We start from the raw sequence: 11,883 nt of genomic DNA, 5'->3' as shown, positions 1-11,883 counted from the left end.
ATTACTGCACCATGTACTTTCCAACTTATGCAAGCTATAGCCTGCTGATTCCTGGAAAAGCTTACGTAATTATGACAATGCAGACAACTTTCTTTTTACCTGCAGTGTGTTGGATGAATACAAATTACTTTATTCTAATGTTTTTCATTCACAGGTGTTGCTCAAAAGTTGGTCGCCAAGGCAACGGAAGGCAGCAGGTTTCTCTCAGTGAACACTGCATTGATTTTGGGGTCATAGTACATGAAATTGGTCATGTGATAGGATTTTGGCATGAACATAGCAGGTGTGTAGGGTCATGTAAATAGCCTGGTTTACACTTCACTTTTGTGATCCTCAATAGATTTTTGTGACACTTTGAATGTAACTGTGTACTTTTGGTAATTTGTTTCTCTAATCCCAAAGTTTGTGTTGAATCATGATTTAAATGTCAATTATGAGAGAGAATGGTTTGATGTTTTGTGAGAAAAGATGTATGAAGACTTCAAAAATTTCTGTTTCCAGGCTTGTATTGATTTACATGTTTGTATTTCAAAATCTAATCATATGCCTAGATGTCCCCATCTCTGATCAAAGCAGAAGCTTTTAAAAATTGTGAACTCTTTTTCTTCTCTATTCTTGAAATTTCAGACCAGACAGAGATGACTATGTGAAGATTCACCGTGAAAACATAAAGGAGGGCTTCAAGGACATTTTTGACATAAAATCCACTCTAGAAATTAATTCCTTTGGCCAGGCATATGACTACAAGTCCATCATGCACTACCCAAGGAGTAGCTTTTCCAAGAATGAAAAAGTATGGGAGACGATTCCATCACCTTTATTTTTTCTGCCCTTTTCCCCCCTCAAATTTCGACAACATTGTGACATGTTTCAAGTGTTAACAAATATGTGTATGGCTGTACATTTTCTACTTCAGGTGGCTAAAACATGCTTAAGGTAGAAATGTGTTTCATGGACAGGCACATGTATTTGGACTCTTAATTATTTTACAATACTTTGCTAGTTCTCTTCTTGTATGAACTCATTTCAAAGCTTGTGCAATAAATGAGGTTTTTGCCACCGTTTCTTGTGAACATTTTATATTCCTGATAAGAGTAAACATTTGATAGCAGCCATTTTCAATATCTATATTAGCAAATATTTGCAAACTTGTTTCTTCAGTGGGAAGTTACTGGTTTAAATTCCTCAAAGAAAATTTAAGCAAAAGCTTGAATTTTTCAGTTTCTTACTGTTTAACCCATCTCCTGCCAGACAGTAATAACTGTATTACTTCCCCATCAGCCAAGTCAGTAAAAAGCGGTATTGAGCCAAAACATGACGTATTTTCACCCACTTGGCTTGGTATGTTATAGCATCTTTTGTCCAAAAAAAATCAACTTTACAGTATTATGTTTTCAACAGCCTCCAAATGTACAGTATTATGTTAAAATACATCATATGGAATACGTTGTGTTTCATTAATTTTAACCATCTTGACCTGGTGGCGAAATATGGACTTGGCAGGAAAAGGGTTAATGCTGTAGTTTTCAGTGAGCTAGCAGATAGAACCTGTGTTAAAGCCTTTACAGTAGTTTGTATTGAACCATTGGCAATACAGGAAGTAGGCATACTGTCTACATTGAGGAATTCCCAACACTGTCAGGTGTAACATAACGTCTAGCAGTAATATCAGTGATCATAAAAAAATCAACTATGCAGAAGTTGAAACATGGTCTGGTAGGAGGTCATGCATAGTCACTGTCATCTGAAAACTGAAAAATTCGAACTTTCGCTTAAAGTTTCCTTTAGGAATTTAAATCAGGATCTTCCCACTGAAGAAACAAGTTTGCAACAATGTACTAATATTTGAAAAATAGTCATTGTATGTATTTGTATTGTATTAGTCATTGTATGTGTTTTTCCAATTGTGAATATCTTACCAGGATACCATTGTACCATTGAAAGAAGATGAGCACATAGGACAACGCAGAGGACTCAGCCAAGGAGATGTGATCCAAGCCAGAGAGCTCTACAAGTGTCCGAGTAAGTGATATTGATGTATATCCGAAATAATTCTTAATGGTATGTTTGTTTTCTGATACAGATTTTAGCAAATGGTACTGTAAAAACCCTATTAATTAATTTTTTTCTAGTTGAATCGATAAAGTTTTTATGGTATATTTTTGTATCTTCGACAAAACCAGTACATGTAGAAACTCCCAGAAATGTAAAATGGGCACCATAAGTGCTTGATGACATCAAAGATGTGTGTACAGTTATGGAAATGAGGTCAAAGGTTATGTTCTAAGGGGGCAATAAATTAATTTAGGTGTAAGAGTTAGGAAAGGAGCTTGGAAACTTAGGGGGGAAATGATTGAAAGGAGGGGTCCCAATTTTCAGTTTATTCCCTTATAGTCTCATCGTAGCTCTATCCACGTCCCCTTCAGCAATCCCGATCGCTGTGTGGAAAGAACAGTTAGTGTATAAGGAGATATTCATTAGTTCTAATAACCAGTATCCCTACTCAGTACTGAGACTCAAACCCAGCACTTTTGGCATGTGAAGCTAGTACTGATAACCTGTACTTCTCAAGAACAACTTGCGAGAAAGGGGTGCAATGTTCTACATAGAGGTTAGGAAAAGGATGATAATGCTACATAGGAACTGGTTGGTTAACTGATCACTTGTAAGGGCTTTAAAGTGATTTAGGCTTTTTTATTTTTTTAGCTCCGCTGTCAGCGACGCAGAGCCTATCAAATAGGTTGATTTTCCGTCGTCGTCGTCCGTCAACAATTGCCTTCTCCTATGAAAACTGCAAGTCCAATTGCTTTGAAATTTTATATGCAGTTCACTTTGGGTGACATCACCTAAGTTTGTTCAAATCGTGGTGAAATTTGCATTTTTGTATTTTTGGGGCATTTTTTACTGTTTTTGGTAAAAAAATCTTCTTCTCTGAAACCACTTGTCCGATTGCTTTGAAATTTGATATGCAGTTTACTTAGGGTGACTTCAGTCAGATTTATTCAAATCTTGGTGAAATTTGCATATTTGTATTTTTAAGGCAATTTTTATCATTTTTGGTACAAAAATCTTTAAAAATCTTCTTTTTCAAAACTACTGGTCAGAGAGCTTTGATATTTGGTACATATGTCCCTAGAGATGATCTATTTCAGATTTGTTCAAATTGTGCAGAAATATGCAAATTTACATTTTTAAGGCAATTTTTGCCATTTTGGTCAAAAAATGTATTTCTCAAAAAGTACTGGTCTGATAGTTTTGAAATTTGGTATACAGGTTTCTATAGATGAATTAAGTGATATATATTGAATTTCTGATGAAATCTGTAATTTTGTATTTATGGGCAATTTTTGCCATTTTTGGTCAAAAAATGTGTATTTCCAAAACTACTCATCTGATAGCTTTGAAATTTGGTATACAGGTTCCTACAGATGAACTAAATGATATTTATTGAAATTATGATGAAATCTGCAATTTTGTATTTTTGGGGCAATTTTTGCCATTTTTGGTCAAAACATGTGTATTACCAAAACTACTCATGTGATAGCTTTGAAATTTGGTATAGAGGTTTCTACAGATGAGCTAAGTAAGTTATATTTAATTTCTGATGAAATCTGTAATTTTGTATTTTGGGGGCAATTTTTGCCATTTTTGGTCAAAAAATGTGTTTCTCAAAAAGTACTGGTCTTACAGCTTTTAAATTTGGTATACAGGTTTCTATAGATAAACTAAGTTATACATATTGAATTTCTGATGAAATATGTAATTTTGTATTTTGGGGGCAATTTTTGCCATTTTTCGTCAAAAAATGTGTATTTCCAAAACTACTCATCTGATAGCTTTGAAATTTGGTATACAGGTTCCAATAGATGATCTAAATGATATTATTGAGATAATGAAGAAATCTGCAATTTTATTTCATATATTTGCAATTGGGGCAATTTTTCCATTTTTGGTCAAAAAATGTGTTTCTAGTAAAGTACTGGTCTGATAGCTTTAAAATTCGATATGCAGGTTCCTACAGATGAACCAAATTTGATCTTTTGAAATTATGATGAAATCTGCAATTTTTATTTTTGGGGGCAATTGTTGCCATTTTTGGTCAGAAAATTTTATTCTCAAAAAACTACTCATCAGATAGCTTTGGTTGACACGTTCTTAGGGGTGATCTGATGTGATATATTCAAAGTCTGATGAAATCTTCAATTGTGTATTTTTGCAGCTATTTTAGCCACTTTTTTTTGGCAATTGCATTGAGCTATCAAAAATTTCCACCTTCTTCATCAACATGTGTCCAAAATAGTTATTCTCTACACAAACACAGCGGAGCTATATCGGCCGCTAGGTTGCTTGTTTAAAACAATTTACAGCCTTGCATTTTATCTTTAATTTTTTTTCTGTTATTTTTTCATCTTTGTTTGTTGTGCAGGTTATTATTGCTTTAATATACTTTCATATTATTTGTTGTGTTTGCTCAAGAACTGTGGTTGTTGGGGTATTATAAATACTGAATACTTCTTGTTCGATATTTATTGTTGAATTTTATCATGTTTGCTGCCTTTTGTTTACAAAACCAAGGATATGTGTTGACTCTTTATCATTATACAGCTTACTTGAAAGTTGTTTATCACTCAATATGAATGAAATGCAATGTTTTATTGCTTTTGTAAATAAAGATGTGAACAACAATCATTGAAGATATCACAAAAATTACATCACAAAAATCACAGCAATTGATGAAGTGAATAAAGTATAGCAGTGCACAAAATTATCTGTCAATGTCTTATGTAGGGTCTGTATGCTGCCACCGGCACATACCCATTTCTTCACTTACTCTTGCTCTGTTTCAATAATTTGGTCAGCTTTTAAACCCAAATTCCTGACCCCTATTGTGCTTCACCCAACAAAAAAACTAAGCAGTCAGACATTGTGAAAGTGATTTGAAGGAAGTTAAAATTCATCTCACTTTAACTTCATTTAATATTCAGTGCCACAATTACTAGGCGTCTGTGTTATGGGTGCGGTGATTTTGATGTTATCACTTCTTTGGGACACCAGTTGTAAAATTGGGCTGTAACATTTGTCCTGGTAATTTTTATCCAATCATCTTGCATCCAATTCTCAATTTCTTAAATGAATCTGTTTATTTTTGCAAAGAGCATTATTGAGTATTGTTTGAGTATGCAAAGGACCTAATAATGACCTACATGTATTGTCAATGGAGAGTATTCATTTGCCTAAAATCTTGCTCTTCATACTGTAAAACTGAATTTAGGATTAATGTTTTGCTGTACATGAAAGTATATTTGTTTTGATAATAATAAAAGAAATGCTTATTGGCTGTCAAGGAAATGTACTTTATAATTATTTGTGAACAGTTACATTGAAGCAATAATTGATTATACAGGTAATTTAAATGCAACTCATGAGACCATGCATACCTATATCGAGATTCTATGTGTCTTTTTGAATTTGTTAACCAGAAATTCTTTTCTTTCATGTCCTCTTGGTGACTCCATTTGTGAAGTGTAGAACCAGAGTGTAGCAAGAACTTTACAGCCAGTCAAGGCATTGTCAAGTCGCCGTACTTCCCGTACAACTACCCTAAAAACCACGAGTGCATCTGGGTCATCTATGCGTCGCCCGACCAAAGAATCATACTCAGATTTCACCACTTTGACATCGAGTACACAGAGAAATGTTCGTTTGACTATGTAGAAATCCGCTTCGGCACAAACTCATCATCTCCACTGCATGACATTTACTGTGGTTCTGAGAAACCAGAACATGTTGTCTCGTGTGACGGAGCCATGTGGATCAAATTTCACAGTGACTTAACTGTTGTTGCTTCAGGTTTCAATGCAACTTACAGCATAGGTAGGGCCAGTCATTAGCTCTCATTTAGTATATGTATATATACCAAACTTTGAAAAAGAGCTTATCTTATAAGGTGAATCAGTCTCCTTTGCATGTCTGTATGGCTGTATAAATGGATGTATTTCTGTCTGTATGTCTGTCTGTATGTCTATATGTATGTCCAGATCAAAAGTTCCTAAACCACAGTAATTACCAAATTAGTATTTGTTATATAGGGGTTGAGATGTGAAATTGTTCAAATGAATATGTCAGTGCCAAAAATATGCAAATGAGGGAAAAAAGGAAAAATCCTGCAAATTGCTGAAACTCATAGGTCAGTTTGGGTTGAAACTTGGTATGCAAGTTCCTATAGGTATTCTAAATTAGGTGTGTACAAATTAGGGTGAAATTTGTAGGTTTGTATTTTTAGGGCAATTTTTTCAGTTAATAGTAAAAAAATCTTCTCTGAAATGGCTTGTCCGATTGCTTTGCAAGTTGGTATCCGTGTTCCTTGAGATGACCTCAGTCAAGTGTGTGTATCAATTGTAGTTAAATTTGCATTTGTAATTTGGGGCAATTTTCCCAATTTTTGGTCAAAATGTTTTTCTCAAAAAACTACTCGTCCAAAAGCTTTGATTTTGGTATACAGGTTTTAAGGTTGATCAAAATGTGATGTTTTCAAATTCTGATAAAATCTGCAATTTTGTATTTTGGGGCAATTTTTGTCATTTTTTGGTCTAAAAATTTGCTTTTCAAAAACAACTCGTCTGATAGCTCTAAAATTGGTATACAGGTTTCTAGAGTTTATCTTAATATGATATGTTGAAATAAGGATGAAATCTGCAATTTTGTATTTTTGGGACAACTTTTGCCATTTTGATCAGCTTGACCTGAAGTGGGCTATCAAAGATTTCCTATATCAACGTATGTGTCACAAAAACTTCTTTATTACATAACACAAAGGAGCTCTATTGGCTGGTAGGTCACTTGTTTTAAATTTTCAGAGAAATATCTTCAATTTTGTATTTTGATGAAGTTTTTCCTAATTTTTTGATGGAAAAAAATTTACATACTCTGAAATAGTCATTTGAAAATATGAATTCCAGCCAAATCCAGTAGGCTTGATTTTGCTTATATAGGAATTTCACACCAGAAATGCCTGAAAAGATAAAAAGATGCGTGAGTTTAGCTAGTTTAACAAACAAAGAGAACTTTCTGTCATGAAAACCATTGCATTTGCGCTTGAAGTATTGAGCAAATCACAATCTCAAACTTGCTGTGGTGAGAAGGCAACTCTTTACCCATAATGCATTTCAGTATCATGCAGTTTGACCCCTTAGCGCAAGACAAAAGCTATATAAGGTAGTGAGCAGTATGGTAAGACTGGAAGAGTCCATTGTGCAAGGATGTTCCTACACTTGGTTCCTTCTTAGGAGTTGTATTCAATATATATAAAAGTGGCAGTGAGTGTAGGAGCGCTCTTGTACAATTGATCTTCAAGTTTTGATAATGATGCATACTTTTTAAAACCTGACAGTATATACATTAAATCTCATCCTGGACTGCAGAGGGCGCCATTTGGTCAGGAACGTTTTTGTCTTGTAGTTGACACTTGTCCTGATGAATACCATGTGATGGAGCTAATGGTGAAAATTTCATTAAAAATCATGTCTGATTGATTGTATTCTTGTAGTACCACAGGACCTGACAGGTGGAGATGAGTTGAGTGGTAGTGGAGACGAGATTGTCTCTAGTGGAATTGATATCATCGCATGGACAACCCAGCGCAGTATCATATTTCAACCCAGTGTTGATCAGCCCTCCTCTGTGACAGCTGAGGCCCAACACTACACAACACAAGCTCCATGTGAACATGTTTGTTTTCAGTTCTTTCGTTTATGTTTTTGCAAAAGTAGAACAGTAGACGAACTGAGCAGTGATGAAACTGTTGCCCATGAACACACATGGACGTCTGAGGAATCTGTCCTGGAATACAGTTGGCCTGACGCCTTGCCGTGGACTCTCTCTGGTGAGGAGAGTGTGCCATGGACTGATGTTTAAAAAACCTCCCCTCATTTGCAGTCCCCCGCCTCCAACCCTGCTTTGTATGAGCTTCTATTCAAGATATGCATACAATTTCAAATCAGCGCATATGCAAGCGTTAATCAAGCTAGTAAAAAGCACGGATTTGCAAGTTACCCCAGCTGTATGCGAATCAGCCTATTCATTGGCTCACCTGCTCCCTGTGCTGTATGGCTACAGTGTTCATTGCTTGCTCCTTTTCACCATGTCAACCATATGCTCATCCAATCAAAGCCTGAACAAACAAGGTCGCGACCTTGGGCTGAAAATAGATGAATATACTGCATATATGAAGCATACATAAGGAGATAATTGATATGTGAAGATAGTTTGTATACAACAGTAGATCTTTTCAACTCATCCCAACTTTCATAATCCTTAATAGCCTGGTGTACATCTTATTATTTTTGATTCACAAAATGCTTTTATTAATTACAATAGAACTCTCTGCTTCCTCTCTCTGTTTGTAATTTTTTTTTCACTGCAAGCTAATACCAACCAATTGTCATTCCAGTTTCTGTATCTGAACTCTTTTTCTGTAGTCTTTTTGAACATCAAAACAAAGTAAAAAGGAACGTCAAATTTTATTTTCTTCAAAGCATAAATTATAACCATGGAGCCTGTGTTTTCTTCTAGGTAACAGAGGATACTGCAGAAGGTAAGATTGAATTCAAGGAATTTATGAATTTTAGGTTTTATTCACACTCTGAATTAGGTTTTATTCACACTCTGGGTGAGTTCTGTTTTCTCAGCAATACTTATGGGAATGCTGTTTGTGGAAATGTGCTCAGAAATATGCAAATATACAGAGCACCCACATTTTAGGTGTAAAAATTTCAAAGCAGAAGTACATGTTCAGTAGTGTACACGACAAAGGTAACTGTTTGCATATTTACATATGGTGATTCAGTTAAGTTTCTCTTTTATTTCCGTTCTGAGTTTTCGGTTAAAACAGCTACTATTTGTAGAATTGCAACATCACTACACATAAAAGTATGCTGTTTGACACACACAGATCACAAAGAGTGCAAAGAGTAATTAATGCCTGCGATTCAAGATTGTTTTCTACATGCACTGAAAAGCACTTTAACAAAGCATGTTTCTGTTCAGGTAGTTTGCGCTTCGAAAATGAAAGACTTAAACTTTGCTGAAAGTTCCAAAAGCAAACTTTCAACCGTTCTCTTTCAAAGTCAATGAAAATTATTGGTCACCGTGTGAATGTCTGTACTACAGAATCATCCCAGTGTTACCTCTATGGGAAAATCCATGTAAATTCCTAATTTCCATGAAACTATTAATCGGTGAAAAAATTTGTTTTCTCATGAGCTTAAAAATGAGCCCCCAAAAGTGGTAGGCCAAAAGAATATTGTAGACATTTTAGAGTCCGAATATCTTTCCCCGAGGTGCATTCTACCTGAAATGAAGAACCACTATGGAATAGTGAAATGTCATGATATCAATGAAATTTGAAGATCTGCAATTTTTCACGTGTACCAGTCAATATCTGAGTATGTGGGAAGCTGATATGTACTGTAATATGTTACTTACCATGACAGCTGTATGCATGAGGGTAAGTATTGAGCAGATGATAACACAAGATAATCCAAATATTTTTGTCCCAGCAATAAACCCTATTTATGTGTTTTGGCATTGTTTTTGTCAGTATTACCGGTAATATCCTGTCTTTTTTTCTTTGCATACACCCACATTCCTATTACCGATGCAGTATATTTGATTCATGTACTGTACGTATACATGTGCATATTTTCATACTTATTTCAGGATGTGGAGGTTTCATGAACGAAACAGATGGTGTAATTGTGATATTGGCAGATGCGATGGAGAACAGAATCAGCTTGCATTGTAGGTGGCAGATTCAAGGTGAGAATGACATCTGACCCCGTGTCCTTTCATTTTACCCAGAATGCATTTTCTTATCAGCATTGATGTTCACAGATAGGAGCCAGTAGAGTAGCATTGTATGCCATGTGTGTGTCTGTTGGTACTTTATCTCTTTTATGACTGATTGGAGAGGCATCAAAGAAATTCCATAGTTCATAAGGACTCAAATTTGATGGCAAAAAGTGGTCAGTTTCCAGTGAGTGACCCTACACGACCAATACTAGCGTGTTTAATTATTGAGGTTCAGAGTAATGAAATTTTATGTTTTGCATCAATTCAAAATTTTTTAAGCAATTCAAAAGTACAGGCAATATAACTCATGCCAGTTTTATATTAACTTGACTGTTTCCATGTAATATGCCCATTTGATGATCAAAACAGAAACTTCTTTTTTACCTCCAATGATGTGATATTTTGCAGACGTATGGGCACTTTTAAGTATATTTTACAAAATTTGTTGTCAAAGCTGAGTTTGAAAGTCCCATTCAAATACATTGTGGTGTTTTTCATGAAAACCTCCAAATAACGTACATGTGGGGACACAAAATTTAGAACCAAATTACTTCAGTCTCATTCAGATATTAGATATTCTTATTATACAATGTAGCTGCATCAGGTTCAATGAATCTTGCCAATAAAAACATTGATCCTATCAATATATGATTGTATTGAGACACTTTACATTGTTCTGTTACCCAAGTGCAAATTTTGATGTTGAAACTTTTACTTTGGTAGGGATAATCATAATTTTGTTGTGTGGACCATCAGAATTTTTTATCTTTTGACTGCAGGTATTAAAGCCAACGGTACACTTTATTTGTATTGGTGAAAGCATTGCAGCATTATTTGTACGTAGTGCATTTGCAATGAAATATTAATTTTCAGTTTACCTTTTGCAAAATTTTCTTTCATTCCAGCCTCTTTGCAGTTATTTTGACGAATCGTAGCATGTGATTTCGGTTTTGTGTCAGTCTCAGAATTTTCTGAATTACAGTTTTAATGTCTTCTGTGGTCTCATTTTGGAATGAAACTTCTCAATCTTTCTGTGACAGGAGTTGATGAGAGTCAAATCATGGCTCACAACATCTACCTGAACATACCTGCAAGCGCAAATTGTGAACAGGACTACCTTCTGATTTATGAACCATTGAACACTGGCTTCTACAACGGTATCACCAATACATCTATCACGCAGCTGCAATACTTCAAGTATGTAATTCGTTTTTTCTTTATATTTTTTTGTGAAAATCAAATTTGGCAAATACAATGAAATTCATTTTCCATTCTCAGATGTAGACATTTGAAAAGTGTATTGGATGCAACAAGGCAGGAGAATTTTAGTCAGCATTCACTGCTGTCATAAAAAGAGATGCCTAGATATACAAAGTTGTATCAGAAGAGACTTCTTAGGTCTTATATAGACTTCCAAAAGTTACCAGATGTAAAAACTGACACTATCTTTACTTCACAGAAGCAACAGCAGTAGAATTAGAACAAAAATAATCAGCATATGTAAACAACAGAGTGATCTGTACATCTGATTTTAAAAGGCCAATAGCTGTAACTTTTGAGTTTTTTTCACTATTTCTGTTTTGTAAGTCATTTGCAAAGTTCTGCACTACTCCCTTGGCTTGTATAGAGTGCACTGTTATTGTTTACATTTGAGTTCTAGTCTGGACCAGAATTCACACTGAGAATTCACATATCAACAATAACGATGCAGTCTACACATGTACAGGCTAAGTTAAAAAGCTTAATGCTGTGTATCGTGACATGTATTGGGGACTAGAATAACAAGCTGTAATTGACATATAAAACAAAAAAAATAGTGAAATTATTGTCAAAAGTTTAGTGACCACTACCTATCTGACTTACAGATTGATATATGGCGGGTGCCACATGTGGGGCAGGATGCGCTTACTATTTTCGAAACACCTGACATCACTTCTTGGTCTTTTGGCCAGAGGTCCATATATCTTTCTTTCATGAATTTGACTTTGTTTGTACCGTCTATTTACTGTCTGTTCTGTGCTGTTTTGTATCTAT

The 11,883-nt window shown here is 35.0% G+C and overlaps 1 protein-coding gene and 1 long non-coding RNA gene across 3 annotated transcripts in view; one reads left to right on the top strand and one right to left on the bottom strand.

Moving 5' to 3' along the window:
- LOC139150987 (bone morphogenetic protein 1-like) overlaps positions 1-11,883 on the top strand; it is a 90,867-nt gene that overhangs the window by 8,564 nt on the left and 70,420 nt on the right. For both annotated transcript variants that reach the window (XM_070723494.1, XM_070723493.1), the window contains exons 4-11: positions 155-283; positions 628-793; positions 1,923-2,022; positions 5,530-5,874; positions 7,547-7,728; positions 8,572-8,593; positions 9,718-9,816; positions 10,890-11,046. In XM_070723494.1, the coding sequence (XP_070579595.1) occupies positions 155-283; positions 628-793; positions 1,923-2,022; positions 5,530-5,874; positions 7,547-7,728; positions 8,572-8,593; positions 9,718-9,816; positions 10,890-11,046 (1,200 nt within the window). The remainder of the gene's footprint in view (positions 1-154; positions 284-627; positions 794-1,922; positions 2,023-5,529; positions 5,875-7,546; positions 7,729-8,571; positions 8,594-9,717; positions 9,817-10,889; positions 11,047-11,883) is intronic.
- LOC139150992 (uncharacterized) lies at positions 4,635-10,894 on the bottom strand. The gene is made up of 3 exons (XR_011556316.1): positions 10,728-10,894; positions 8,090-8,197; positions 4,635-7,012 (listed from the first exon to the last, which is right to left on the bottom strand). It is a non-coding gene; the product is annotated as an uncharacterized lncRNA (long non-coding RNA).

This window comes from Ptychodera flava, chromosome 15, assembly GCF_041260155.1.
Source record: "Ptychodera flava strain L36383 chromosome 15, AS_Pfla_20210202, whole genome shotgun sequence".
Lineage (NCBI taxonomy): Eukaryota > Metazoa > Hemichordata > Enteropneusta > Ptychoderidae > Ptychodera > Ptychodera flava.
The sequence above is the reverse complement of the archived record's forward strand: the minus strand, read 5'-3'. Positions and strand labels throughout refer to the sequence as shown.